At 41.4% G+C, this 27997-nt stretch overlaps 3 protein-coding genes across 3 annotated transcripts; all 3 read right to left on the bottom strand.

The window, feature by feature from the left end:
- Positions 1–25: 25 nt before the first annotated feature.
- Positions 26–2976, bottom strand: LOC120534655 (gastrula zinc finger protein XlCGF26.1-like). The gene is made up of 2 exons (XM_039762246.1): positions 2789–2976; positions 26–2603 (listed from the first exon to the last, which is right to left on the bottom strand). The coding sequence occupies exons 1-2, from the start codon at positions 2974–2976 to the stop codon at positions 1358–1360; spliced, it is 1434 nt and encodes a 477-aa protein (XP_039618180.1). The 3' UTR covers positions 26–1357.
- LOC120533328 lies at positions 2521–15362 on the bottom strand. Its single transcript, XM_039760179.1, has 4 exons — positions 15252–15362; positions 12326–12858; positions 8817–8977; positions 2521–3086 (listed from the first exon to the last, which is right to left on the bottom strand). The coding sequence occupies exons 2-4, from the start codon at positions 12813–12815 to the stop codon at positions 3003–3005; spliced, it is 735 nt and encodes a 244-aa protein (XP_039616113.1). The 5' UTR covers positions 12816–12858; positions 15252–15362; the 3' UTR covers positions 2521–3002.
- Positions 15363–23458: 8096 nt separating this feature from the next.
- On the bottom strand, positions 23459–25209 carry LOC120534654 (zinc finger protein 235-like). The gene is given in 1 exon segment (XM_039762244.1): positions 23459–25209. A coding segment is annotated over 1 exon segment (1296 nt). The 3' UTR covers positions 23459–23913.
- Between the last annotated feature and the right edge of the window lie 2788 nt (positions 25210–27997).

The raw sequence follows: 27997 nt of genomic DNA, 5'->3' as shown, positions 1-27997 counted from the left end.
GGGCGCTAGCCCACCACAGTGCTTTTAAATCTAACTTTTTTACTTCCTACATATATACTTTACAGTTACATTCTCTCTTCATTTTAAATATAATCTTACATTAGCAGCATGGACACAGCATAGCACCAGCTTTGCTTCCAAAATGAGATGCTACGCCCAATAATGCTTCTTTCTGTAGTTTGTATGGGGTTATGGTGATTGTTAGGATGCTGTGATGGATTTAGAAATTAGTGCTGTGGTTCCCTGCATCACTGCTTTGTGCCACATCTGGCCTATAACCAACTTCATATCTCGATAATTTATTCTGTCTCACTGTTCTCAGTTCTTCTCCTCAGAACTGAAATTTCAATAGTGCTTTAGTTTTCTTACTTTCAGGCCAAGCATGAACCTTACTCTTGAGTCCTCTTTTTGTAGTTTTCTGTTTCTGATCGATGTCTTGAATATTTGCAGTTTTTCTACAGATTCTTATTGTCTCTTTCAGTCTGCAGCACCATTTTTGATTCCTTCAAACTTCTCCCTTTATTATTCACATCTCTTTGTTTGTGAATCAGTTACTTTTAAATACATTGCAATTCTGAGTGATGGGCATTCTCTGTGCGTGTCCAGTCATATTAGATGTTTATTTCTTAATTTGATTTCAAATATGTCTCTTATTTGCCACCATATATGAGCTCCCACCTCTTCTCTTCATCCTAGGCATTTGCCTATTCTATTCTCTTGCCCCCTGAGTCTTGCCTTTTTTTCCTGTATTACTTCTTCTTTTGCTACTCTTTGTAAGTATTCTAATTTCTTTGGGTTTATTTGCTTTCTTTCTTTAATTATTCCGATAAGCAATCTTAGGCTTGCATCAGTTATCTTATCTAGTGTGGAAATCAATACCACTTTCCAGGATTCAAGTTTTGTGTGCGTCCTCCTGACATATTTCTTAGTCATAAATTCTGGATTTGTTGCCAAAAAGTAGAAGTATGTGATCTCCATATTATCTTCAAGTGACCACTGGACTGTGTCCAGTCCTCTTAATTTCTGGCTGAAACTACGTTTTTGTGGTCTGTTCTGTTCCACTGTGGTGGGGCCAGCAACACTGCCTATCTGGACTGACACCACACTGGAGATCTTCTTTTCTTCTTCTGAAGACTCACCTACCCTAGTGCTGAGGCAGGTACTGGGCACTTTTTTATCCAAGTATGAGTTGGGGTCCTCTTCATACTATAGTAACAGTTTCACCTTGATGAGATTTGGTACAGATCTTGTACAATGAAGCCCACCATGCAAAGGTACTCATCAAGACTTGAGTAGTTAGAAAGGTAACTTTTTGACTTCTTTCTCCTTCTGCTTCTTTCCTTTTTTAACATCTACCTCAGGATTTCTCTCTAGTGTGAGCTTTTTTGTGTTTCTGAAGATTGCCTATTCGTGAAAAGTGTTTGCCACATTCAGAACAGCTATATGGCTTTTCACCAGTGTGAATTCTTGCGTGCATCTGCAGACTAGTACGTAGAGAGAATTGTTTACCACATTCAGAACAGCAATAGGGTTTCTCTCCAGTGTGAATTCTTCTGTGATTCTGAAGATTGCTCATTTGAGAAAATCCTTTGCCACATTCAGAACAGCAGTATGGCCTTTCTCCGGTGTGAATTCTGTGGTGTTTTTGAAGATTGCCACTGGTGGTGAATCGTTTGCCACATTCAGAACAGCCATATGGCTTCTCTCCCGTGTGAATTTTTAAGTGGTTTCTAAGACCTCTTCTGTCAGAAAGCCATTTTTCACATTCAGAGCAGCAGTAGGGCTTGTTTCCAGTGTGAATTATCGAATGGCTCTGTAGACCTCTCCTGTCAGTGAATTCCTTTCCACATTCAAAACAACTATATGGCTTCTTTTCTGAATGAAGTATTGTGTGTTTTCGAAGACTGCTGCTGGTAGAGAATAGCTTGCCACATTCAGAGCAACAATACGGCTTCTCTCCAGTGTGAAATCTTATATGTATCTGAAGGCTGCCGCCTTGCGAGAATCTTTTACCACATTCCTTACAGCAATACGGCTTCTCTCCAGTGTGAATTCTTCTATGCTTTTGAAGATTGCTGCTGGTGAAGAACTGTTTGTCACATTCAAAACAGCAATATGGCTTCTCTCCTGTATGAATTCTTGTGTGTTTCTGAAGACTTCTCCAGTCAGAAAATCGTTTATCACATTCAGAACAGGAAAAAGGCTTTTCTCCAGTGTGAATTTTTGTATGTTTCTGAAGACTGCTCCTGTCGGGGAATCGTTTCTCACATTCAGAACAACCAAAAGGTTTCTCTCCAGTGTGAGTTCTAGTATGTCTCTCTAGAGTGGTCTTAAGAGCAAATTGTTTGCCACAATCAAGGCAGGAATAAGGCTTCTCTCCAGTATGAATTCTTCTGTGAGTCTGCAGAACACTGCCAATAGAGAATTCTTTGCCACAGTCAGGACAACGATATGGCTTCTCTCCTGTATGAATTCGTGTGTGCTTCTGAAGAGAGACACTGTCAGAGAATCGTTTGCCACATTCAGAACAAGAATATTGCTTCTCTCCAGTGTGAGTTCTAGTGTGTCTCTGTAGGTGGCCTCTAACTGAGAATTGTTTCCCACTTCAGAACAGCAATAAGGCTTTTCTCCAGTATGAATTTTTTTGTGTTTGTAAAAACTTCCCCTCACAGTGAACTGTTTGCCACATTCAGAACAGCAGTATTGCTTATCTGTCACATGAATTTGCATGTGTTTCTGAAGATGCCACTCAGTGGAGAGCTGTTTCCCACATTTAAAACAAGAATACCGCTTCTGTCTTCTGCGACTGCACTGATCTCTCTGTTTGGACTTGCCTTGAAAACTTTTTTTCTGCTCTTGACAGGCAAGCAAGGTGGCTGAACTTGCATTATGTATGTGAATGTGATCGTTGATTGCGTCTGTGTTTGTTAGTTTTATGCCAGGCAGAGAACTATTCAGCAAAGAATCTGGTATCATATTCTCTGATCCACCTGGTGATTTCTTCATACTCTCATATTGTGTTGTTTGCTGTGCCCTGGGCCGAAGGGAGGTCTGAGATGAGGAGAAGCTGGTACTTTCTTGGATATCTGCAAAAATACAAATTGTGCATTAAATAATTATCTGGCATGAGTTTATGAACTATTTTACATTAAAACATCACCACCATTATTCCAAGCACTTTCTCTTCACTTGTGGCAGATTCACTTTTGCTTGGTTCAACACATTGGTTTAATCACAGTTTTACATGGAAAAGTATTACAAACGAAAAGCTTAATGTGTAACACATAGTGTCAATATAGAAGATTAGTGAACAGAAAGTAAAAAATAACTAACTAACTAAATAAAATAAAATAATAAGTGTGTTCTTGAATTTGTTCAGGACCACCCAATAAAAACATCAATCGATTGCAACGAGTGCAGAATGCAGCTGCCAGAATCTTAACTAGAACAAGACAATCTGAGCAGATCTCTCCAGTTCTGATGTCATTACACTGGTTACCTGTGTCAGTTAGAAATGACTTTAAGTCAAAGTCAAAGCAAACTTTATTGTCATCTCAACCATATACAAGTATACAGATAGATGAAATTGTGAAGCTAAGGGTCCACAGTGTAACAACATGAAGAGCAAATAAAAAAATAAAATTAAATTAAAAATAAAATTAAAGTTTAAATTTAAAATTAAAATTAAAACACAAAAAAGACAAGACATTGTGCAAAGACAAGATTGATGCAGTGTATGGTATTATGCAATCTAGATACATAAATATAGTCAATAAATACAGTATGTAATATAATAAATAAATAATAGATATTGATAATACAGAAATTATGAGTGTATGATAATACAGTGCATCTGGAAAGTATTCACAGTGCATCACTTTTTCCATATTTTGTTATGTTACAGCCTTATTCCAAAATGGATTAAATTCATTTTTTCTCAGAATTCTACACACAACACCCCATAATGACAAAGTGAAAAAAGTTTACTTGAGGTTTTTGCAAATTTATTAAAAATAAAAAAAAAACTGAGAAATCACATGTGCATAAGTATTCACAGCCTTTGCTTAATACTTTGTTGATGCACCTTTGGCAGCAATTACAGCCTCAAGTCTTTTTGAATGTGATGCCACAAGCTTGGCACACCTGCTGTATCCTTGGCCAGTTTCACCCATTCCTCTTTGCAGCACCTCTCAAGCTCCATCAGGTTGGATGGGAAGCGTCGGTGCACAGCCATTTTAAGATCTCTCCAGAGATGTACAATCAGGTTCAAGTCTGGGCTCTGGCTGGGCCACTCAAGGACATTCACAGAGTTGTCCTGAAGCCACTCCTTTGATATCTTGGCTGTGTGCTTAGGGTCGTTGTCCTGCTGAAAGATGAACCGGTCGCCTCAGTCTGAGGTCAACAGCGCTCTGGAGCAGGTTTTCATCCAGGATGTCTCTGTACATTGCTGCAGTCATCTTTCCCTTTATCCTGACTAGTCTTCCAGTTCCTTACACTGAAAAACATCCCCACAGCATGATGCTGCCACCACCATGGTTCACTGTAGGGATGGTATTGGCCTGATGCTGAGTGGTGCCTGGTTTCCTCCAAACGTGACACCTGGCATTCACACCATAGAGTTCAATCTTTGTCTCATCAGACCAGAGAAGTTTCTTTCTCATGGTCTGAGAGTCCTTCAGGTGCCTTTTGGCAAACTCCAGGTGGGCTACCATGTGCCTTTTACTAAGGAGTGGCTTCCATCTGGCCACTCTACTATACAGGCCTGATTGGTGGATTGCTGCAGAGATGGTTGTCCTTCTGGAAGGTTCTCCTCTCTCCACAGAGGACCTCTGGAGCTCTGACAGAGTGACCATCGGGTTCTTGGTCACCTCCCTGACTAAGGCCCTTCTCCCCCGATTGCTCAGTTTAGATGGCCGGCCAGCTTTGGGAAGAACCCTGGTGGTTTCAAACTTCTTCCACTTACGGATGATGGAGACCACTGTGCTCAAAGCAGCAGAAATGTTTCTGTAACCTTCCCCAGATTTGTGCCTCGAGACAATCCTGTCTCGGAGGTCTTCAGACAATTCCTTTGACTTCATGCTTGGTTTGTGCTCTGACATGAACTGTCAACTGTGGGACCTTAGATAGACAGGTGTGCACCTTTCCAAATCATGTCCAATCAACTGAATTTACCACAGGTGGACTCCAATTAAGCTGCAGAAACATCTCAAGGATGATCAGGGGAAACAGGATGCACCTGAGCTCAATTTGGAGCTTCATGGAAAAGGCTGGGAATACTTATGTACATGTGCTTTCTCAGTTTTTTTATTTTTAATAAATTTGTAAAAACATCAAGTAAACTTTTTTCACGTTATCATTATGGGGTGTTGTGTGTAGAATTCTGAGGAAAAAAATGAATTTAATCCATTTTTGAATAAGAGTGTAACATAACAAAATGTGGAAAAAGTGATGCACTGTGAATACTTTCCGGATGCACTGTAGTTAAAAGTTAAATGATAATGTGTAAACAATGACAGATCAGAATATTTCAAAGAATGTCAAAGTGCAGTGTGCAAAATATTTAAAGGTCAGGATGAGATTTTCAGTTCTTTTCTACACGCACACTCATCTTTGCAGGAAAGTGGCTTACATGTATAAAAGTTCTGTTTTTAGAGGTGGATGATGCAGTGTGGAAGATCACAGGGGCAGCATAGTGTTAAGGAGTCTGACAGCTTTGGGGTAAAAACTATCCTGCAGCCTGGCAGATCTGGCTCTGATGGTGCAGTATCTTCTCTTGGATGGCAGAAGTGTAAAAAGTCCATGTGAGGGGTGTAAGGGGTCCTGCACAATGCTGCAGGCCTTGCAGACACTGCTTTTGTAAAATATGTCCTGGAATGGAGGGAGAGGAACCCCAATAATGTTCTCTGCTGTCTTTACAGGCGCTTGCAGTCGGATATGTTGCAGTTGCCATACCAGACAGTGATGCAGCTGGTCAGAACACTCTCAATGGTGCCTCTGTAGAACATGGTGAGGAGGGAAGGGGGAAGACTTGCTCGCTTCAGCTGCCTCAGGAAGTGTAGTCTCTGCTGGTCTATCTTGATTAGTGATGGGATGTTATGCATCTACATAAGTTCCTCATTTATGTGCACACCAAGGAACTTGGTACTCCTAACAGTCTCCACATCTAAACCATTGATGCTGAGTGGGGTGGGCAGGATGTGATTTTATGAAATCCATGATTATGTCTTTTGTCTTGTCGACATTGAGAGATAGATTGTTGTCTTCACACAATGCGGACAGTTGTTCCACCTCATTTCTGTATGCTGTTTCATCATCCCTGCTTATCAATAAAATATTGCTTATGATTTACAAAGCCTTAAATAATCTCGCTCCATCCTATATCCTGGAATGCCTGTCGCCTTACACTCCAAATTGTAACCTTAGATCTTCAAATCAGTGTGTGCTTAGAATTCCAAGAGCTAAACTTATAAGAAGTGGTGAGGCGGCCTTCTGCTGTTATGCACCTAAAATCTGGAATAGCTGACCGATAGAAATTCACCAGGCTAATACAGTGGAGCACTGTATGAAAACTGCTAAAAACTCATTATTTTAATATGGCTTTCTCAGAGCTTCATTTTAATGTAACTCTGATATTCTGTATATGCATTGAATTATCATTTTCATCATAGCTTTGCAATCCGTACTAACCCCTAATTTCTCTGCTGTTCTTTTTGTGTTTTTCTGTGGTGTTGATCTGCACCACCTCCACCTGATGAAAGCATCGTGATGTCCTTACATTGATGGATTAAAGGCCAGAGGTCCACATGACCAGCATCATCAAATTATCCCACGTGAACTCTGAATACAATGAGGACTGATTGAGATCACTTATGTTAGGCAGAATACCTAGTGAGGGGGCTGGGTGGTCTTGTGGCCTCGGAACCCCTGCAGATTTTGTTTGTTGTTTTTTTCTCCAGCCCTCTTGCTGTTTTTTCTGTCCTCCATTCCATCAGAGGTTACTTTATTCTTTGTTAATTAGTATTGCCTAGTCTTATTTTTATTTTTATTTTTTTACCCTTTCTTCATCTTGTAAGCACTTTGAGCTACAGCATTTGTATGAAAACTTGCTATAGAAATAAATGTTGTTGTTGTTGAACCAAATATAAGCAGAACCAAAAAATAATGTTTGATAATTGTGATTTATGAGCTCTAATTCCGTTAGCATACTTGCAGCTGAGGTAAGGACACTTCTCTCTGGAAGACTTAAGTAATTATGGCTGGCAGATGCCCTGTTCACAGACAGACAAAAAGTGAGATATGGTGGACCTTAGAAGAGCACACTCCATGTATAGACTATTTAAATAGCTCAGTTGGTAATTACCCATACCTGGTCATTTTCACAAGTAGCTCACTGAACATACAAAATGTGTTCGTATTTTTGGCTTGTCACAGAACATCTAGAAGTAATCTTTAGGAAGAATGACTCCTGTACTCCAGTGAAATAGAATGGAACAACCATCAGTGACCCCCCATTAAAAAACTGAGAAATGATGGTACTGTTCCAGTGGCTTCTCTTTGGCATGGATTTGTACGTATAAGTGATTATACTGCAACGTATTGTGGTGGATGCCCTGAGTATGGAAGGTCCGGGGTGGGGAGAAAGTATTTTCAAGATGGTTTCTCCTCCGGACCAGCATAGGGCAGCCCCTTTGGCTTACAGTGGGGCCACAGGTTATGAGCCTGGAAGCTCAATCCTGCTGGGGCACATGACCACCACCAGTGGGCGCTTGGACTTTTACAGGGCCCTATTTGGCAGCACTTCTGCCACACCAGGAAGTGCTGCCAGAAGAAGCTCGTTGGGCACCTGGACTCCTTCTGGGTGCCCTATAAAAGGAGACAGTCACCACCACTCAATGGCCAGAGTTGGGTGGAAGTGGACGAAGCTCTTGAGGAGGAGTGGCAGCAAAAGGGACTGTGTTGTGCTCTGTGAGCATTGTGTGCTGGACTACGTACATAAACAGTGTGCTGTGTAGCAAAATCATGTCCTGCTTGTCTGTGTCGGGGATATGGTGGATGTATGCACCCTGAGTTTCACAGTATATTGAGCCAGATAGCTGCATTTTAAAGCAAGTTAAATACATACATATATACATATATATATATATATATATATATATATACACACACTAGGGGGCTTTGCCCCCTGTTTGCTTCATTCGCCAACACACCTGCCCCCCCACCTCCACTACACTGCGCCGGTGTATAATTTATATGAGTATTACACGCCCACAGAATGGAAGGATGGGGGAAGGCAACCGCTTTGGGACAATACTTCCCTCAAGATGTTAGATGGGAGCTTCCCTGCAGTGTAGCGGTGTCCCGGATTCCTGCAGGGCACCATGGGACTTGTAGTTTTATACCACAACAGCTGCTGGGTACTGTGGGTGCCGCCTAGGGGACGCTGCAAGAAGAACCTGGGGAGTCAGGTTTTCCCCATAGCCTGGAAGTACAAAGTCACGAGGACGGTAGCCCCAAAGTACTTCCGTGCTTAATAAAGAACTAGGATTCTCCATCTGACCCCGAAGTGCTGGCAAGTCATGTGGGAAGAAGAACAGAAGCACTTCTGGGTCAAGAACTATATAAAGGATGGGTGAAGACCCAGCAAGGGAGCTGGAGTTGGGAGGAAGCAGACAACACTTGCTGGGAGATATGGAGGAAATAAAGAATTGTGTATGTATTATTATTGTATTTACTTGCCCGTGAATGGTGGCTGTGGTGCTTAGAGGCACTATTTATAAAGGAAGAAAAAGAATTAAAATAGTTCATAGTACTTTTACCTGGTGTCTTAAGCATCTGTCTGTCGGGTTAGAGGAGCGACAGTGCCCTCTAGTGTCACAACACATATAAATCTTCTTGTACAATATTTGTCTTGTCTTATGGCACTTCCACCTTGGTAACTGAAGGTGTAGACATACAGGTTCAATCATGTGCTGCATTTCTGAAACAATAACACATTCTCAGGTAGCAAGCACCCCCTGCTGGATATAAGAGCCCCCATTTCTATGTCTACAATTTATAATAAAGGCTTCATCAAGTCATTGTGTGTCTCCTATTGAAATTAAAAGAGAAGCAGACTTTAATGAGGAGCGCCCTTTTCTTTTTGTCCTTTAATTTAAAGGCGTGCTGCCTGCAGGAATGTGGACAGCGAGTGAGCGAACGAGTAGAGCAGGGGTCGGGAACCTATGGCTTGCGAGCCAGATGTGGCTCTTTTGATGGCTGCATCTGGCTCGCAAACAAATCTTTTATAAAAGAAAAAATAATGAGGTTAAAAATATAAAACATTCTTATGTATTTCAATCCATTCATTTCCTACTGCTCATGTTTATGGTTGCGGGTGGCTGGAGCCAATCACAGCTGTCCTCCGGGACAACACCAAATTTATATTGGATAATGTGTAACGTACACAGGTCGTTGTGAGGTCAGGAAGTAAACTTCCCTCAAGTAGTCAGCTAGCTAATTGCAGAAAACCTTTTATCGAAGAAGATGGCTAAAAGAAAAAAAGATGAGGAGTATCGTACTTTTCAGCAGGAATGGACCGAGGAATTCGCCTATGTGGAGAGAGCAGGTTCTGCAGTGTGTCTAATATGCAATGATAAAATTGCATCGATGAAACTGTCAAATATAAAGCGGCACTTCGACACACGCCATACTACATTTGCATCAAAATATCCTGCTGGGGACAGGAGGAAGAAAGCATGTCAATCGCTACTGTGCAGAGTGCAAGCTAGTCAGCAGCAACTCCGTGTTTGGACCCAACAAGGTGACTGGAATTCGGCTAGCTTTGCTGGTGCTTTAGCGATTGTGAGAAATGGAAAGCCATTCACAGATGGGGAGTATGCCAAAACATTCATGCTTGATGTTGCCAATGAACTTTTTGACGACTTTTCGGATAATGACAAGATAATCAAACGAATAAAAGACATGCCTCTGTCGGCAAGAACTGTTCACGATCGTACCATCATGATGGCAAATCAAATTGAGGCAACACAAGTGAAGGACATAAGTGCAGTCCCATTCTTTGCTTTGGATGAGTCAACAGACGTAAGCCATTTATCCCAGTTCAGCGTGATTGCAAGGTATGCTGTTGGTGACACACTACGTGAGGAAAGTCTTGCTGTTTTGCCTGTGAAAGGGACCACAAGAGGGGAGGATTTATTCAAGTCTTTCACTGAGCTCGCTAAAGAAAAAAATCTACCGATGGATAAACCTATTTCGGTGTGTACTGATGGTGCTCCGTGCATGGTGGGGAAAAACAGAGGATTCGTAGCGCTTCTTCGTGAACATGAAAAGAGGCCCATCCTAAGTTTTCACTGCATCCTACATCAGATGCTCAGATGTGTGGCGAGCAGTTTGGTGAGGTGATGTCGCTGGTCATTCGGGTGGTCAACTGTATTGTTGCCCGAGCTTTAAATGATCGCCAGTTTAAAACACTGCTGGATGAAGTTGGGAATAATTATCCTGGTTTGCTTCTGCACAGCAATGTGCGTTGGCTGTCAAGAGGGAAGGTGCTCAGCCGTTTCGCGGCTTGTCTGAGCGAAATCCGGACTTTTCTTGAAATGAAAAACGTCGAGCATCCTGAGTTAGCTAACACTGAGTGGCTCCTGAAGATCTACTATCTCGTGGACATGACTGAACATCTGAACCCGCTCAATGTGAAAATGCAAGGCGTTGGAAATACAGTCTTATCCCTTCAACAAGCAGTGTTTGCATTTGAAAACAAGCTAGAACTCTTCATCGCCGACATTGAAACAGGTCGTCTACTACACTTTGAAAAACTGGGAGAGTTTAAAGATGCGTGCACAGCAAGTGACCCTGCTCAACATCTTGATCTTCAGCAGCTAGCGGGCTTCACATCTAATCTCCTGCAGTCATTCAAAGCGTGCTTTGGAGAATTTCGTGAGCGTACTCGTCTTTTTAAGTTCATCACCCATCCACACGAGTGTGCAGTGGACAACGCCGACCTGAGTTACATCCCCGGTGTCTCCGTCAGAGATTTTGAGCTACAAGCTGCTGACCTGAAGGCCTCAGACATGAGGGTGAATAAGTTCAAGTCACCGAATGAAGATTTGGAAAGACTTGCACGACAGCAAGCAGAGTTGGCGAGCAAACACAAGTGGGGAGAAATGAAAAAACTTCAACCCGTGGACCAGCTGATTGTCAAAACTTGGAACGCACTTTCCGTCACATACCACACACTGCAGCATGCGAGTACGGCTGTACTGACAATGTTTGGCTCTACGTATGCATGTGAGCAGTCTTTCTCACATCTAAAGAACATTAAGACCAACCTACGATCACATTTAAAGGTTGGCCTGCATGAAGCTTAACCTCACCACATATCAAGCTGACGACAAAGCCATCAGCAAAACCATGCAGCACCAGAAGTCGCATTAATGGTAACAAGTACTTTATTCATCATGGGTTAGCAACAGCATAACAACGTTATTAAAAAGAATTCAGAGACTTATTGTACTGTAAAAGTGTTGGCCTTACATAAAATGCAAACATTTACTTGTATTTAGTTTTAAACATATTGTATGGCTCTCACGGAATTACATTTTAAAATATGTGGCGTTCATGGCTCTCTCGGCCAAAAAGGTTCCCAACCCCTGGAGTAGAGGAACTTGGTGGATGATATGATGTGCAGTAATCCTTACGTACATAAAGTCAGTCAAAAGCACACTGAAATGAATCTTCTACTGTAACGCAGAGTGTGAGCAGGAGCTGTAATTTTATATAAATTAATGGGAAAACTGAAGGATTATTTTGCATAAATAGCGCCTATCATTTTTAAGTTTTGTTATTGTTATACAAATTTCACATTGTTTATATGAGGACATCACAATGTAATTGTGTTTCTGGACATTTTTACAGTTAACGCCAATTCTTTGCTGTTTTCATAGTGGCAGCCATATTGTTTATTGCCACATCGTCCACTACTGGTCATTTGGATGTGACGTATGGACAGTGAGGTCACTGCGTTGCCGCTATAAAAGATGGAGCAATGCAGTTCTCAGTTTCCAAGTTTTTCGGGTATTTTAAGGGAGTTACAGGAGATGCTGTTTGTTGGAGTAAATGAGTCTGTCAATTCAAAACTAGTCATTCACTTTTGAATTGAATTTTGAGTTACATTTTTGTAATTAAGTGCCTCCCATGAACTTCTCCCCAAAAAAATTCCTAGATAAAACTAGCCTAAACTTCAGCATTAAGTGAGAAAGATAGTCTGTATTCATGAGGTCAATCACATCACCTAAACCTTAAGCTGGCTATTTATTTTAGTACATACCTTTTCCAGAATGACTTGATATTCTTGGAAATTTTGAACATTCTGACTTCATGTGGACAGAACAATGCTGTAGGAAGCTGTGCCAGCTGGACATAAGGCTTAATCCAGGCACCTCTTCATCGGGACAAAGCGTCTGACACTCAGGTTTTGACTTATGGTCTTCCTCCTCTTTAATGCTGTTTACAGTTGTATCCTCCTGCACATCGGTGCCCAGAATTGACTCAGGGTCTTCTTTACTGTCTACTGTGACTCTTTCACAATCCTCCTCCTCCTTAACGCTGACACTCTCTTGTTGAACGTATGCTGAGTCCCACTCGCAGTCCTCTTCTTTAATGGCCGCCCTTCTTTTCTCCATGCTACACATGAAAAGGATGCTCTGGGGCAGGGTGGGATTCTTCTGTTCTTCTTCGCACATCTCTTCTGAGCTCTCCTCTTCACGTTTACATCTCACATCTAGAGGTTTGTGGACTGCAGGGCACACCTCATCCATATTGTACAAGCTGTTACTGTAAACTGCAGTTTCCTTTTCTTCTCTGTGGACAAAGCAGAGGGGAATTCAAGTTAATTGACTCCTTCAGTCATTCCTCTTTGTTTATTGGTGGCTACCCTTGAATCCGTCTAACTTCTCTGTACTTCTTACAATATGGTGACCAAATTACAGACAATTTTCCAGCTATTACCTCATAGGTGTCTGATATATCATTTAGGACAAAACCTCTGACTTATACACTACTGGTACTATTTAACCTGACATTTTATCAGCTTTCTTAAATATTTCTGCACTCTCTCTGGCCGTGGACAGCGATATAAATCCACTAGGAATTCTGAGTCTGACTTACATGTTATATATGCTAAAATTCAAAATGAGGTGCCTGGAGGTGTATTTAACAATTATTAGCACCTTAATTTAATCTACCACAGATCAGCCCAACAATGAAATTTACCCTGATTAATTTTTAGGGATTTTAATGACTCTCAGGTATCTGATAAGCAGGGATGCTCTGATCAGGTGTTTTTAAGGCCGATACCAATCACTAGTTTTATCATATTGGATGGGCCAATTCCGATACTGACTCCGTTTTTTTTTTTTGTCTTATCTTTATCCCTTTAAAAAACTTTTTAAGCAAGGCTCCTGCATAACCAGATGCATAGAAGCTGTATGTCCATCACTAAAGTGCTATCTCTGGCATTTTTGTAATTAAACTATAGGCCACAGGTGTTAACTGTTTTATTAAAAAAACAAAATTCTGTATGCTTATTATCCAGTGACCATACAAACACTAAAATAAATCAGATTTCCTTAAAATACATATATTAACTAATGAAATATGTATACAAATATTTATACATAAGACATATGACATACAAGAAAAGAAAACGCTTGTCAAAATTACTAAAATTCTAAACAACTTATCTGAAATAAAGTTTAATTAAAAAAGTAGTTTTTACCAATCTTGTAACAACTATATATCTATTATATAAAGCAGAGTCTATGTGTGTATGTATGTTTCTTTGTCCGCCATACAAATCTGTACTGGGCGTCTGATCGGAACCAAACTGGGGATGGGGCTCCTTTGTGACCAGGAGAAGGTCATGGAGTATGTTAGGTTGGGAAAAATGTTCGTGGTGAACCACAGGGCACCTTTTCACCGACACAACCTTCGGCACACGCCCCCGTACTTATCATCGACAAGAGGGCTGCACGTTGCCACAGACGTTCACCGCAGCGCCATCTAGCGGCAGCTTTGGTCCCTGTGCGTCGCTCTTTACCCATGTTTCTTTAAATTGCCAAGAGATGGCAGAAGTGTCCAAGTATGAGAAGGCCGACTGCTTTGATCGGGTGAAGAGCAACTGCCGTATGGATGTAAAACGACCCAGGTAAGCGTTACCGGCTGACACACCCGCGTTTCCGCACGTCACACTCCCACACGCACCGATAGTGCTGTATTTCATTCGCCAACGTCCGTTATATGCAAGCATGTTTGAACAGAGACTCTCCTAAAAAAGACAGCATCCTTCCCCCACCATTTTCCCCAAACGCAGCACCGGTTGTATGTCACTTCTCTCTGTAGTTACCATCGCCATTGTCCGTTAGATGGCATCATGGTTCAACACAGACGCTCCTTAGAAACACAGCACCCCTCCCCACCATTTTTCCCAGTACGGTTTCAGTGCTACTCTTTCTCACTGGCTTTCCGCATTTGTGGAGCTCTTTGCTCGCTTTCCGACTGACAGGACGATTTCAGTGTTGCTCTTTCTGACTAACTGGTGCTATTTGTTCGTTTTCCGACGTATTGTAAATAACGTAAATTCAGCTCACTGTGGTGCTTATTGCGTACGTAATACCATGTAACACACTATAATTGTTCTGCTTTTCGCTAATATACCCATGCCACCGAAAAAAGACGTAGAATTGGCAGGTCCACCACAGATGCCACAACAAAGTCTATTTCAAAGGCGTCTGAAATGCCACATGCGGCAGACAGAATCCAGAGTGGAGGAACTTACAATAAAATGTGAATCAGAAAACTGTACTGTATGTTCCATTTCTATGTTCTGTTCTTTCATTATAGATATAGATTCCCGGGCAATAGTACTCCAGTTCACAGCGAGCACCGCGCCTCAGCAGCGCTCTGCACCCTTCCTTAACAGTCGGAACACCAATCCCGCTCATAACCAAACAACTGAATAAGAATCGGGGCCGAAAAGGCTTTTACCACGTAAAGCCCAAACGGTGAAGCCATCTCGAACATACAATGAGGAATTATTAATACTAAGGTGGATGCGCGTGTGGGTTGTTTAAATATAAAATGGGCCTGTGAATTCTGTAAACCGGAGAACTCCGCCGAGGATTGAGCGGCTCCATTCCTGCGGGTCGGTGTCTCTGCTCTTATTTCGCTCTATTACTTAAAAGCTCAGGACGTACCTTCTCGCTTCCAAAACTACAGCTTGGTCTTGCAGTCAAAACGTCACGATAACAGCAGCTATGAGAAACCTGCCGCAACTGTAAACTGTACTTCCGAAAAGACGTGTCAAAATAAAAGTCCTACATTAACATATCAAAATAAACAAAAAAAAAAGCCGAACGTCCGCTAGATGCACTGGTTTTAAGGTGCGTATCCGAAAAGCTGTAGTTTTGGTAGTGGAATCCAGTGATAGATTTTGGTATCCAAGGTTGGAACAGGCCAAATTTTTATTGATTTTTGAGCAATACCGTCCTAATTCTGTCAACGTATCACACACATTCTATACAGAGGAATGGAAGTACATTTTTAAAATAAATGTCTCATAAACAAAATAATGTTACAACCAAGGGTATAAGTTGGAATGTCATAAAAAATAACTATAGGATTATGTCAGCTGAAAGTAACTGTAAACTACTGGCATCCTTATAACTACAACAGGTGTCGGACATCAAAGATTTTCGGAGAGGTGGTTAGGACTTTGAGTGCACTGTATTGTTACGTTTTAGGGGACAGTACCAGGCTCTGAGAGGCCAATGGCTTGCTTTGCATTACAGCTTACTAATTTGCCTTTGCATGCTCCACAGGGCTCTTAATATCACTTCAACCTTAAAGCATCAGCTCCTTTAATTTCTCCTCATAGTTCAAAATCTTTAATTATAGCTTGGGATGATGTGGGAAAAAAACTTTCTCCCATTTTCAAAGAAGGAAGTCACGGGGCCCAGATGAGAATGCATGTCAATTCTTTATTTACTCCGAGTTATACACAGATGTCTCAGTCCATGAAGTGAGCACTCAGGTCAACAACTCATCTGCTTTTTACACTTTTACTAATTCCTGTCGCCTTATCTAATAGATCACATCACCTGACTCTTAATATACATAACTTTATCCCTTTATCCAATCAACTAACATCACCAGTAATTTCTGACTCTTGTCGATTCTTTCATTATTCTGAACATCACTTTATTAGGAGGGTTGTTCAGCAGATTCTCCCAGTGATAAAAACTCAGTTTCACAGGTAGAGTGTTTGGCCTTTCCCATCAGGTTATTCTCGCTTTTTTTTTTTTTTTTTTCCCGTTTCTTTACTAATCATGTCCCTCATTCTAACCTTGGAAAACCTCGTTGGTTGCTTCCCTATCTTCTGATAAAGTGCCTTTCATCTATCTAGCTATCTATGATATAGTGATACAGTATCTGTGACATAGTGATATTAATTAACTAATTAATTAATTATTTTTTGGTCTGAAATGTCACTGATCAAAGTGACATTTGTGTTGTTAACCCTTTATTGACTTCAGTGAGTGTTGAGCAGGGACAGCCATAAAGAGAGCTGAACAGCATCCAGAGGTGAGGGGACATAAATGCAGACTGGAGATAAGGATACAGGGAGTAACTGAGCACTTGTAACACTCTAAAAAAAAAACCTTAGAAATGTTTTAAATATATATATTAAAAAAACATATTGCTACCAATAACATATTTTTCCAATATAAACAGATTACAGCATCTTGTTGTATACTGAAATATATTGTTAAAATATTTAAATCATTGCTATTTTTGTATGCTGAAATATATTAGCCACATTACTAAAATTATATGGGTGTTTCGCAATATATTTAAAACTACTACAAGTAAAATACTGTAAGACACATTTTACAAAATATATTGATACATCTCTCTATATATATTTAAAAAAATCCTGTAATGTAAAAGCCAGGCAACGAGACGTGATCTTCTCGGAAGTTCTCGAAAGACATTTTAAAGACCCGCGAGACAACAAAGACGGGCCATGGAGCGTCTCGCGGGGACCGTAAACATGAGACTTGGTGCCAAGAGATTGTCCCAGGGCAGTCTCACAGGGACGTGGAACATAAGAGTCTTGCAAGACACGCCCTTCTTATCAATTAAGAGCTCGGACAGTACAACAAAACATTCAGTCATGTAAAGTCACGCTCTCAGCAAAGAAGAAAGAGCAGTGCAGAGAAAAGAGATACATATGCCGAGAAAGGAACAGAATATGAAAGCAGTTACAGTCGAATGTATTTTAGCGTCCCAGCCAAGCTGAAGCCTTTTTTGTTTTAAGTGACTGTTAGGTCCGCTCGATGGAGGGCAGAGTACAGTACGGAAGACCGATAGCTGGGTGCTGATTGATGCGGTAAAGGGGAGGCGAGACCCGTGGGAGGAAAGGTTGGAGAGGGTGCTAGAAAGTTGTGTTTGGGGTTACGCAGTCGGCGATTGTTAAAGTAGAACTTTGTGACACTTTATTACGTTGGTAACTACAGTATATAAAAAAAAGATAGCACAGATCGCATTGACGCAAACAAAAGGAAATTAGTTTAAGTCAGAGAATTTCAAAAACGAGGTTTAACTCAAATGTATTTATTGGTTACTTTGCAAAAAAAATATTAACTGCTGATGATGTGGATCGTTTTGTCTGTGCTGAAATTCCAAACAGAGAAACCTATCCTGAATTATGGTACAAAGTCATTAAATACAAGTCTCACAGACCTCATTTAAAAGATTCAGCGTATTGGGACACGAAAGATTCCAAATATTGTTTTAACAGAAGTTCTGAAAGGAAAGTGAAACTAATGAAATAGCAACAATTCGAAGAAAAAAAAATCTTACAAGTGTGTATCTGGAAAACCAAACATGGGGGTTGGCGAGCAAAGCGAGCAGGGGGCGAGGCCCCCTAGTATTTTAAAATATACGGTCACTGTAACTATAATATACTATACAATGTTCAAGAGTATATAGATATTTTAGTTGTGGAGTGTAAGGGGTGCTCCAGCTCCCCAAGCACCCAATATAGACAGGCTCGGACAAAAGTACAAAAGCACAAAGAGTTTTTATTTGTGGGAAACTCTTCAGGTAAATATTTCCCACAACACCAAGTCCAATATAGCAAATAAATCGAAAACAAAGAAAAATGCTCTGTAAAGGTCTTCTCTCTCTTTCTCTATCAGTCACTGCCTTCTCCAAATCTCTTCGGTTCCTTTTGTATTGTGCCCGGAAGTACTTTTGGTGGTCTGAAGGTTTTGCCCAGGAGCACTTCTGGGCAAGGCTGTAGCCCAACAAAGAAGGGCTGCCCAGACAAAACTGCAATCCCTGGAGGCACCCACAGAACCCAACTGGGCTGACTAGAAGAACTCCAATTCCCATGGTGCCCTGTGAGAATCTGTTGTGCCACCACAACCCAGGAGGGCTGCTATCTGGCAGCGTGGGGGAGACAATGCCCTGTAGATGCTGTCTCTGTTTGTCCTTCCATTTTGAGGGTGTCCCGGCTGGGTAAGGATACTGGCTGTCCCTCACAAAGTACATTTTATCATATATTTGTCATATTTGTGGTAACTTTGAAAATATATATTATACTGGCATTGAAAATATCACCCAACAGATAGCTGCTAGATGTTCCTTAAACTGAGATCCATCCAAGACCAAATCAAACTTTGACCAACCGCAAGCTGTAAATCCAGTAGCAACCTCAAGTGTCCTTATTCAAGTATTTGCTTTCTACATCGTCGTCAATGGTAGGTGATATCAAATGAATTTTATCTGATGAGGTTTTTAATTCTTTATCATTACTGTACTACATTTTGATAGGAGTTATCATTTTAATTGCACTTTGCTGATTTGTACTTTGATATTCTACATGAGACTATGCCTAGAGAAGATTTGTGCTCTAATATCCAGGACCTGTCTACAGGTAAAATGTGTAGCCTGACAGTGGATTTATTCACCTCTAGAAAATGATATTGTAAAAATATACACCATATGGCCAAAAATAAGTGGACACACCTCCACCTGATTGAGTTCAGGCGTTTCAACCCCATTCATTGTTAACAGGCACATCAAATGAAGCACACAGCCATTCAGACTCCATTGGCAAGCATTGGCAGCAGTAGATTGGGTCACACTGAACACCTCAGTGCCTTCAAACTTGACTCCATCATAGGATGAGACCTTCGCCGCAAGTCATTATGTGAAATTTCTTTTCTGCTATATCTGCCCTGGTCATCCACTAGTGCTATTATTGTGAAGTGGAAGTGTCATGGAGCAATGACAGCTCAGCCATGAAGTGGTAGACCACAGCAAACTCCCAAAAACAGGGCTGGCGAGTGCTGAAGTACATTGCGTGTTAAAATGGCCTACTCTGGGGTGGGCAATGTTGGTCCTGGAGAGTCATAATGGCTGCAGGCTTTTGTTCCAACCCAGTTGCTTAAATTACAAGGCAATAACTTACTTAAGGGCTTGTTTGAGTTTGAACTGTGCAACGTCAGATCATTTTTATAATGTTCATTTGTTCCTTTCCAAGCATATCATCCAAATGATCTGAAACCTGAAAGAGATGATTAGTTCTCAGTCCTTCACTTATTTCTCTTCAGTTTCCTTCCAAATATTTTATTAAATCTGACAGTTCAAGAAATTGAACTCTGTGTTTGATGGGGAACTGCTGGTTCATTTGGTCATTTACATCTAAATTGCTAATAAGTGTGACGGTGCGGGTCCTGCTCCATGCCCCCTTTTTGCTTTTGGGAGCCTCTCAAACCCAACCCTGCCGGTAATGTAACAGGATAAGCTGGTCTGATGGGGACAAATCAAACTGAGCAAGGGGATGGTGCAAAAGGTGCAAGTGCTTTAATTACGAAAACAGTTGTGGTCTATGGCCGGCTTGTCATCCCGGCCAATACCCCCAGGCCGCCAGATGGAGCTCTCCCTGCAGCATGGAGGTGCCACGGTTACCAGCAAGGAATCATGGATTATGGAGTTTTCCCCTAGAAACCTGCTGGATACCCCAGGGGCCAACAGAGGACGCTACAGGGAGGCTCAGAGTCACATGTGCCCTATAACCTGGAAGTGCGTCATAGGCAAAGAGACAGCGGAAGTGACATGCTTCTGAGGTGAAGAAGGACTTTTTATCTGACCCAGAAATAATAAGGAATCATGAACTGAAGGACTGTGGGAACAGAGCGTTGAGCTGAGCTGGGTGGAAGGGTGGCAACACGTCTGGGAGTGGTGGAGAGTTTATTATTGTGTGTTTATGTAATTTAATGAGTATTGTGGAGAGGAGGGTGCTTTGTGCACTGTGCAGAATAAATATAGTCTACTTTGGACTTTTATCTGGTGTCTGGCATTTTGGACAAGGGTTCAAGGGAGCGACAGCGCCCCCAATCTGTCACACAGTCAAAACCAAAAAGTGTTCAAAACAGTGCAGTGCTCCAAAATGTTGATAAATAAACAGGTACAATTCCCCAAAAGGTTTAAAACAAGGCTAAACCACAGAATTTAAACCTGCAGTAGACATCGGGGCCACACCAGCTAAGCACAGCTCCTTCACAGTCCCTCCAGCTCACCCAAGGCTTGCTCAGCTGGAGAGACTTCAGCCACCGTGATCCTCTTGCTACTGACCCTCATCTTGGCTGCCTCCATCAGTGTCTGCCAGACCACTCGGGGTCGGCTGTCCTCCCGTCTTCCTTCTCGCACATGTAGTCGTCCCTCAGATCTCTAGGGAGGACTTCACCTCGGTCGAACCCACTCTTCCAGATTGTCAGTGGGCGTGAGTGCCTATCCTTTGCTCCACACGGGACCCTGACGATGCTTTGATTGATTGATCGATGATCGATCGCTCCTCGCTCTCTCTCTCCTTTCTCCTCTCCTCCTTCTGTGCCGGTCCATACTTATATGGCTCCAAGGGCACATCGGCTAAATCACGCACCACAGGAAGCCTATTAAGCAATTGAGAATGATCATGCAGGTGCAACTCTCCCCAATTACCTCATCCACTCCCCGCGGCTGCACAATTGCGCCCATGGAGAATGACACAGCCAAATGGATTATTTAAAAACTGGCCTTTCATTCAGAGCTGCGGACCTGCTACACCGCAATAAGAAACAATTAAACATTGTTTAAACTATGTGGGGGTTACTCATTACAGAGTTCCAAAGTGCCACTGGGAGCAACATCGGCACAGGAAATGTGCATCAGGAGCTCCATGAAATGTTTCTCCATTGTTGAGCAGCCACACACAAGCCCAAGATCACAATGGCCAAGTGTAGGCTGGACTGATGTTAAGCATTCTTCCATTGGACTCTGGAGCAGTGGAAACGGGTTCATTGGCATGATGAATCCCACTGTAACTAGGTGGCTTTGTGAAGGACATATCTGGGTTTGGTGGATGCCAGCAGAATGCCACCTTCTGGCTTGCATAGTGCCTACTGTACAGTTTGGTGGAGGAGTGAAAGTAGTTGGGTCTCTATGGGTCTTTCTTATGTAAGTGTGCAGTATGGATTTCTCTTTTTTTTATATTTATTCATTCTTCTTCTTCTTCTTCTTTTGGTTGCGCCCGTTAGGGGTAGCCACAGTGGATCATCTTCTTCCATCTCTTTCTCTCCTCTGCATCTTGTTCTGTTACACCCATCACCTGCATGTCCTCTCTCACCACATCCATAAACCTTTGCTTAGACCTTCCTCTTTTCCTCTTCCCTGGCTGCTCTATCCTTAGCATCCTTCTCCCAATATACTCAGCATCTCTCCTCTGCACATGTCCAAACCAATGCAATCTCGCCTCTCTGACTTTGTCTCCCAACCGTCCACCCTGAGCTGACCCTCTAATGTCCTCATTTCTAATCCTATCCATCCTCGTCTCACCCAATGTAAATCTTAGCATCTTTAACTCTGCCATGTCCAGCTCTGTCTCCTGCTTTCTGGTCAGTGCCACCATCTCCAACACATATAACATAGCTGGTCTCACTACTGTCCTGTAGATATTCCCTTTCACCCTGGCTGATATCCCTCTGTCACAAATCACTCCTGACACTCTTCTCACCTCCTCCCTAAACTCAACCTTGCAGTCTTCCTTTTTCAACTTCCACCATTTGATCCTGGGCTCTGCCCTCACTCTCTTCCTCTTCTTGATCTCCAACGTCATCCTACAGACCACCATCCTATGCTGATTAACTACACTTTCCCCTGCCACCACTTTGCAGTCTTCAATCTCCTTCAGATTGATTCTTCTGTATAGGATGTCATCTACCTGTGTGCATCTTCCTCCACTCTTGTACGTAACCCTATATTCCTCCCTCTTCTTAAAATACGTTTTCACCACAGCCATGTCCATCCTTTTGGCAAAATCCACTATCCTCTTACCTTCTTCATTTCTCTCCTTGACACCATACCTGCCCATCACCTCCTCGTCACTACCAACATGTCCATTGAAATCCGCTCCAATCACCACTTTCTGTCCCTTGGGTACACTGTTCATCACTTCATTCAACTCACTCCAAAAATCTTCTTTCTCATCCATTGCACACCTAACTTGCAGTGCATATGCACTAACAACATTCATCATCACACCTCCAATTTCCTGCTTCATAATCATTACTCTTTCTCACACTCTTTTCACCTCCAAAACACTCTTGACATACAGTTCCTTCAGAATAACTCCAACCCTATTTCTCATCCCATCCACACCATTATAGAACAATTTGAATCCACCTCCGATCCACCTGGCCTTACTCCCCTTCCATTTAGTCTCTTGCACATACAATATATGAACCTTTCTTCTCTCCATCATATCTGCTAACTCTCTCCCCTTACCAGTCATACTGTCAACATTCAAAGTTCCTACCCTCAGTTCCACTCTCTTTACTTTCCTTCTCTCCTCCTGCCTCTGGACATGTCTCCCCCCTCTTCTTCTTCTTCTTCTTCTTCAGCCAACAGTAGCCCAATTTCTGCCAGCACCCTGTTGGCTAACAATACTGGTGGCGGTTGTTGTTAACCCGGGGCTCGACCGATCTGGTATGGAAATTTGCTGTCCGCATATTGATTTGGCAAAATTTTACACTGGATTCCCTTCCTGATGTACATGTTGGTCTTGACAGTTCATCGAGGAAATCTGCTATCTGATGATTTCTGGTTTGCATGTATTTAACGAAGCCCATGCCACTGATTGAACTGGAAATGTAAATTTTTAGCATACAGCATTTATTGTATAGCAATTGACGAGTATAAACATATTATTTTTGGTTACATGACTACTTCATCTTCTCAAAGTCAGTCTGTTACTCCAAAACTGTTAACATTAAACAGGGACTTCCATCTGATGTACAACTAGGATTATGCTGCATGGTGTAAGTGACCTTGTGAGGACCATCTTCACATGCTGGGCTTGGTTGATGAAGAAGGCGTTCAGTGGGTTTAAAGCCATACAGACAGTAATGCCAGTTTTAGAGAGCCTCCTTAATATATTGAAATTCTTTGCAAATTTAGAATCTTAATTTAGATTTTGCTGTGATGACATTATAGAGTTTTTATGCTGAAGGGTAAAAATGCTGAGAAGACGTTTATTACGAAAGGATGAATTTTGTACAGGCGTGTGATAAACCTTTTGTGTAATACGCAATTCTTGTTTGCAAGTTTCACTCTTACCATTACTGGCTTTTTACCTTTCTTGCAGTTCTTCACGTTTAACTCTTGGTGACATTTTTAGTATGAATCCTGGTGTGTTTCAAAAGACTGCCCTTGTCAGAGTATTGCTTATTACATTCAGAACAGCAATAAGGTTTCTCTCCTGTGTGAATTCTTTTGTGTTTTAGTAGACGGCCACTGGTGGAGAATTGTTTGTTACATTGGCCTCTCTCCGGTGTGAATCATTCTGTGGGTGTACAGACTGCTACAATACGAAAATCTTTTGCCACATTCTGAACAGCAATATGGCTTTTCTCCACTCTGAATTCTTGTGTGTATCTGAAGATTGCTATGGAGGGTGAATTGTTTACCACATTCTGAACAATTGTATGGCTTTTCACCAGTGTGAATTCTTATATGTTTCTTAAGATTGCTACGGGTAGAGAATTGTTCCCCACATTCATAACAGTGATATGGCTTTTCTCCCGTGTGAATTCTTGTGTGAACATTAAGATTGCTACTGTTTGAGAATTGTTTTCCACATTTAGAACAACGATGCCTCTTCTCTGAGGGGTTAGTTTCTCTTCTGTGAATCCTTCTGTGTTTCTGAAGATTGCTACTGGAGGAGAACCGCTTGCCACATTCAGAACAGCAATGTGGTTTCTCACCAGTGTGGATTCTGGTGTGGCTGTGAAGACTTCTGCTCAGTGAGAAACGTTTGCCACATTCTGAGCAGCAATAGGGCTTCTCTCCAGTGTGAAGTCTCATATGACAATGAACCCCACCTTTGGTGAAGAATTGTTTGCCACATTCAGAACAGGTATACGGCTTCTCTCCAGTGTGAATTATCATGTGGCTTTGTAGACGCCAATGTGTGAAGAATCGCTTGTCACATTCAGAACAACAATATGGCTTCTCTCCAGTGTGCATCTTTGCATGACTTAAAAGACTGCTCCTGAGGGAGAATCATTTACCACATTCAGAACAACAATACGGCCTCTCTTCAGTATGAATTGTTCGGTGTATCTGCAGATAGCTGTATGTGGTGAATTTCTTATGACATTCTGAACAGGTGTATGGCTTCTCCCCAGTGTGGATTCTTTTATGAAACTGAAGATTGCTACTGGTGAAGAATAGTCTGTCACATTCTGGACAGCTATACGGCTTCTTTCCGGTATGAATTCTTGTGTGTTTCTGTAGATGACTATGGGTGGCAAATCGTTTATTACATTCAGGACAGCAATATGGCTTTTCTCCAGTGTGAATTCTTACATGTTTCTTAAGATGGCCACTGCTGTAGAACTGTTTATCACAATCAGAGCAACAATTTGGCTTCTCTCCAGTGTGAGTTCTCATGTGTTTCTGAAGATGGTTACTACCATAGAATCGTTTGCCACATTCAGAGCAACAATGCTTCTTCTGTGTTGTACAGCTGCCCTTCTGTTTACTCTCTTGGCAGACAAACACAGGTGAGGAATCTGCGCCATGTACCTGTAGATGAGTGTTGATCATATTGCTCCTTGTTAGGTTTACAACAGGCAGAGAAGTACCCTTTTGAGTGTTTCCTAAGACACATGCTGTTTTCTTCATATTTTCATCAGAGGAGTGAGCCAGTGAAGATGAGGAGAGGCTTGTAAATCTGCCAAAATACAAATTGTGCAAAAAGAAATTGTGAAAGAAATCTAACAGGAGACAAACATTGAGTGTAGAAAAACTCCCTCTTATAGTAATACATGCAATTCAAAACCTTTTTCCAAACCAAGTACTTTCACTTCATCATGAGCGATTCGCTTTTTTCTATGCTTTAACACACTCACTTCATTGCAATCCTAAGTACAAAAGAAAATACACTGAAGGGAATAAGACGAAAAAGTCCTTTAGTTGTGACCTACCTGACTTTAATATATTTTAACTGTAATTTGTAATCCATTTTTCATTAAATTTATACAAACATGCTGTTATATTATGGGTTTCTAGGTGAACACTGTAGAATGTAAGATTTAAAGATGGAAAGATGTAAGACCATGCCCTGTGGTGGGATGGCGCCCTGCCCGGGGTTTGTTTCTTGCCTTGCGCCCTGTGTTAGCTGGGATTGGCTCCAGCAGACCCCCGTGACCCTGTAGTTAGGATTTAGTGGGTTGGATAATGGATGGATGGATGGATAAGACAAACTGTCATTTTATGATCAATACACGAAGGTGATACACTCATAATTCTGAAGGAGCTTGTGGGGAATAAGATCATAAACACAGAGTTTTAAATGTGTGTGTGTGTGTGTGTGCGGTTGTAAAAGTAAGCCAAGCAGTAAAAACCTACATAGATTTGAACATTATTGTTTTATCTTTTTTAATTTTGACATACTTTATTAATCCCAAGGGGAAATTGTCTTTTCACATGAACTTTGGGGGGTCACAGTGAAGGTTTCATCTTTATACTACACCACTCGGGCAAATCTGCAGATTAAAGGCGTTGCTCAAGGGCAATATCGCACTGAAGTCTGATTCTGTGTTTGGACTTTCATTGTGACAACGCAACATATTGCATTTTGTTTCTTTCTCTATATTAAATAAAATTACTTTTTTCGAATGTTTGTCTCTGTGATTTGTTAATTGTCTTTGCAAAAGCTATTCTGAAGGGAAGCTGTAAATGTTTTAATACGAATGGCATATCAAGATCTCCTTTGGTGTCTAATGTTATCCCCTGAAGATGTACTACATTACCTTTCTTGGATACATCCTTCTTTCAACAGTAATTCGTGCGGTGGAAGACCAGACGGTGTTAACGGTTGTAGATATTCTATGTGATATTGTAAATTGATGTTTTCATCTTCTGCACCATCACCACCAACTGTTTCAGCAAAGTCTATTGATACGCATTTAACTAATTTGCTTTGTAACCGATGGACAATTTTCGCGTTAATTCATTTGACTTCATCGTGTCTCTGTGCTACAATTGCCCGTGTACTCATTTCTTTTGTCGATAACCCTTCGTGATGAAATTCTTCAATAAGATTTGGACATAATGTGTCTTTTTTAATTAGGAACTTAAAGTGAGGAAAACATAAAAATATATAAGAGCTGAGAGCACGGGAACTGTGTCTGGCCGTTGAGGAGGGCAGGACTTGAAACAATCTCATGGCCAAAGTCTTGTCTCGCGGGACCTGAAAAAATCTTCCAAAAAGTCTCATCATGGCAGCTTCCTCTTTAACCTGTAAAGAAAGTAAAAGCAGAGTAAAATTTAGAAGTGCATTAAGAAGCACTTAACTCCCTTTATCAGTCCTCCTTGTTCACCGACCAGCAGCCATGAGTCAGTCTTCCTGCACTTCTCTGCATTTCTTACAACATGGAGACCGAACATGTCAGTGTGTGATATACACTTAAAGACAGAACCGTTCCTAACTTGTCCTCCACATAGAAGGTTGGGTTGTAATTCCAGACAGAGAGGTGTCCATTAGGATTACCAAATCTGTCTCAAACTTTATACCTTCATCAGCTGTTAGCAGCAACTTTAGAAATTATAAAAAGGTCACACGACCCCGTGGTGGCCCACCTGTCACCTAAACAAATTCAGAAAAAGTGTCATAACGTGTCACTTTCTACTCTAAAACTATCTGTAAACTGTTTCCTAAAGGAATTGTTAGGTTTGGGTTTATTTAATAATGACAGGCAACATAACTGCTGGGAATTTCTCTTGGTGTCTCATCAGCACACATAACAAGGTTAATGAAATTAAACAACATAATATGCAAATGCATCACAGCATTATGTGCAGGCAAAGATAATAATAACATATTGCACAAATATACAGTGGTGTGAAAAACTATTTGCCCCCTTCCTGATTTCTTATTCTTTTGCATGTTTGTCACACAAAATGTTTCTGATCATCAAACACATTTAACCATTAGTCAAATATAACACAAGTAAACACAAAATGCAGTTTTTAAATGATGGTTTTTGTTATTTAGGGAGAAAAAAAAATCCAAACCTACATGGCCCTGTGTGAAAAAGTAATTGCCCCCTGAACCTAATAACTGATTGGGCCACCATTAGCAGCAATAACTGGAATCAAGCGTTTGCGATAACTTGCAATGAGTCTTTTACAGCGCTCTGGAGGAATTTTGGCCCACTCATCTTTTCAGAATTGTTGTAATTTAGCTTTATTTGAGGGTTTCTAGCATGAACCGCCTTTTTAAGGTCATGCCATAGCATCTCAATTGGATTCAGGTCAGGACTTTGACTAGGCCACTCCAAAGTCTTCATTTTGTTTTTCTTCAGCCATTCAGAGGTGGATTTGCAGCACC

Source organism: Polypterus senegalus, chromosome 8 (assembly GCF_016835505.1).
Source record: "Polypterus senegalus isolate Bchr_013 chromosome 8, ASM1683550v1, whole genome shotgun sequence".
Classification (NCBI taxonomy): Eukaryota; Metazoa; Chordata; class Cladistia; order Polypteriformes; family Polypteridae; genus Polypterus; species Polypterus senegalus.
Note: the sequence above shows the minus strand (reverse complement) of the source record. Positions and strands in the feature narration are given on the sequence as shown.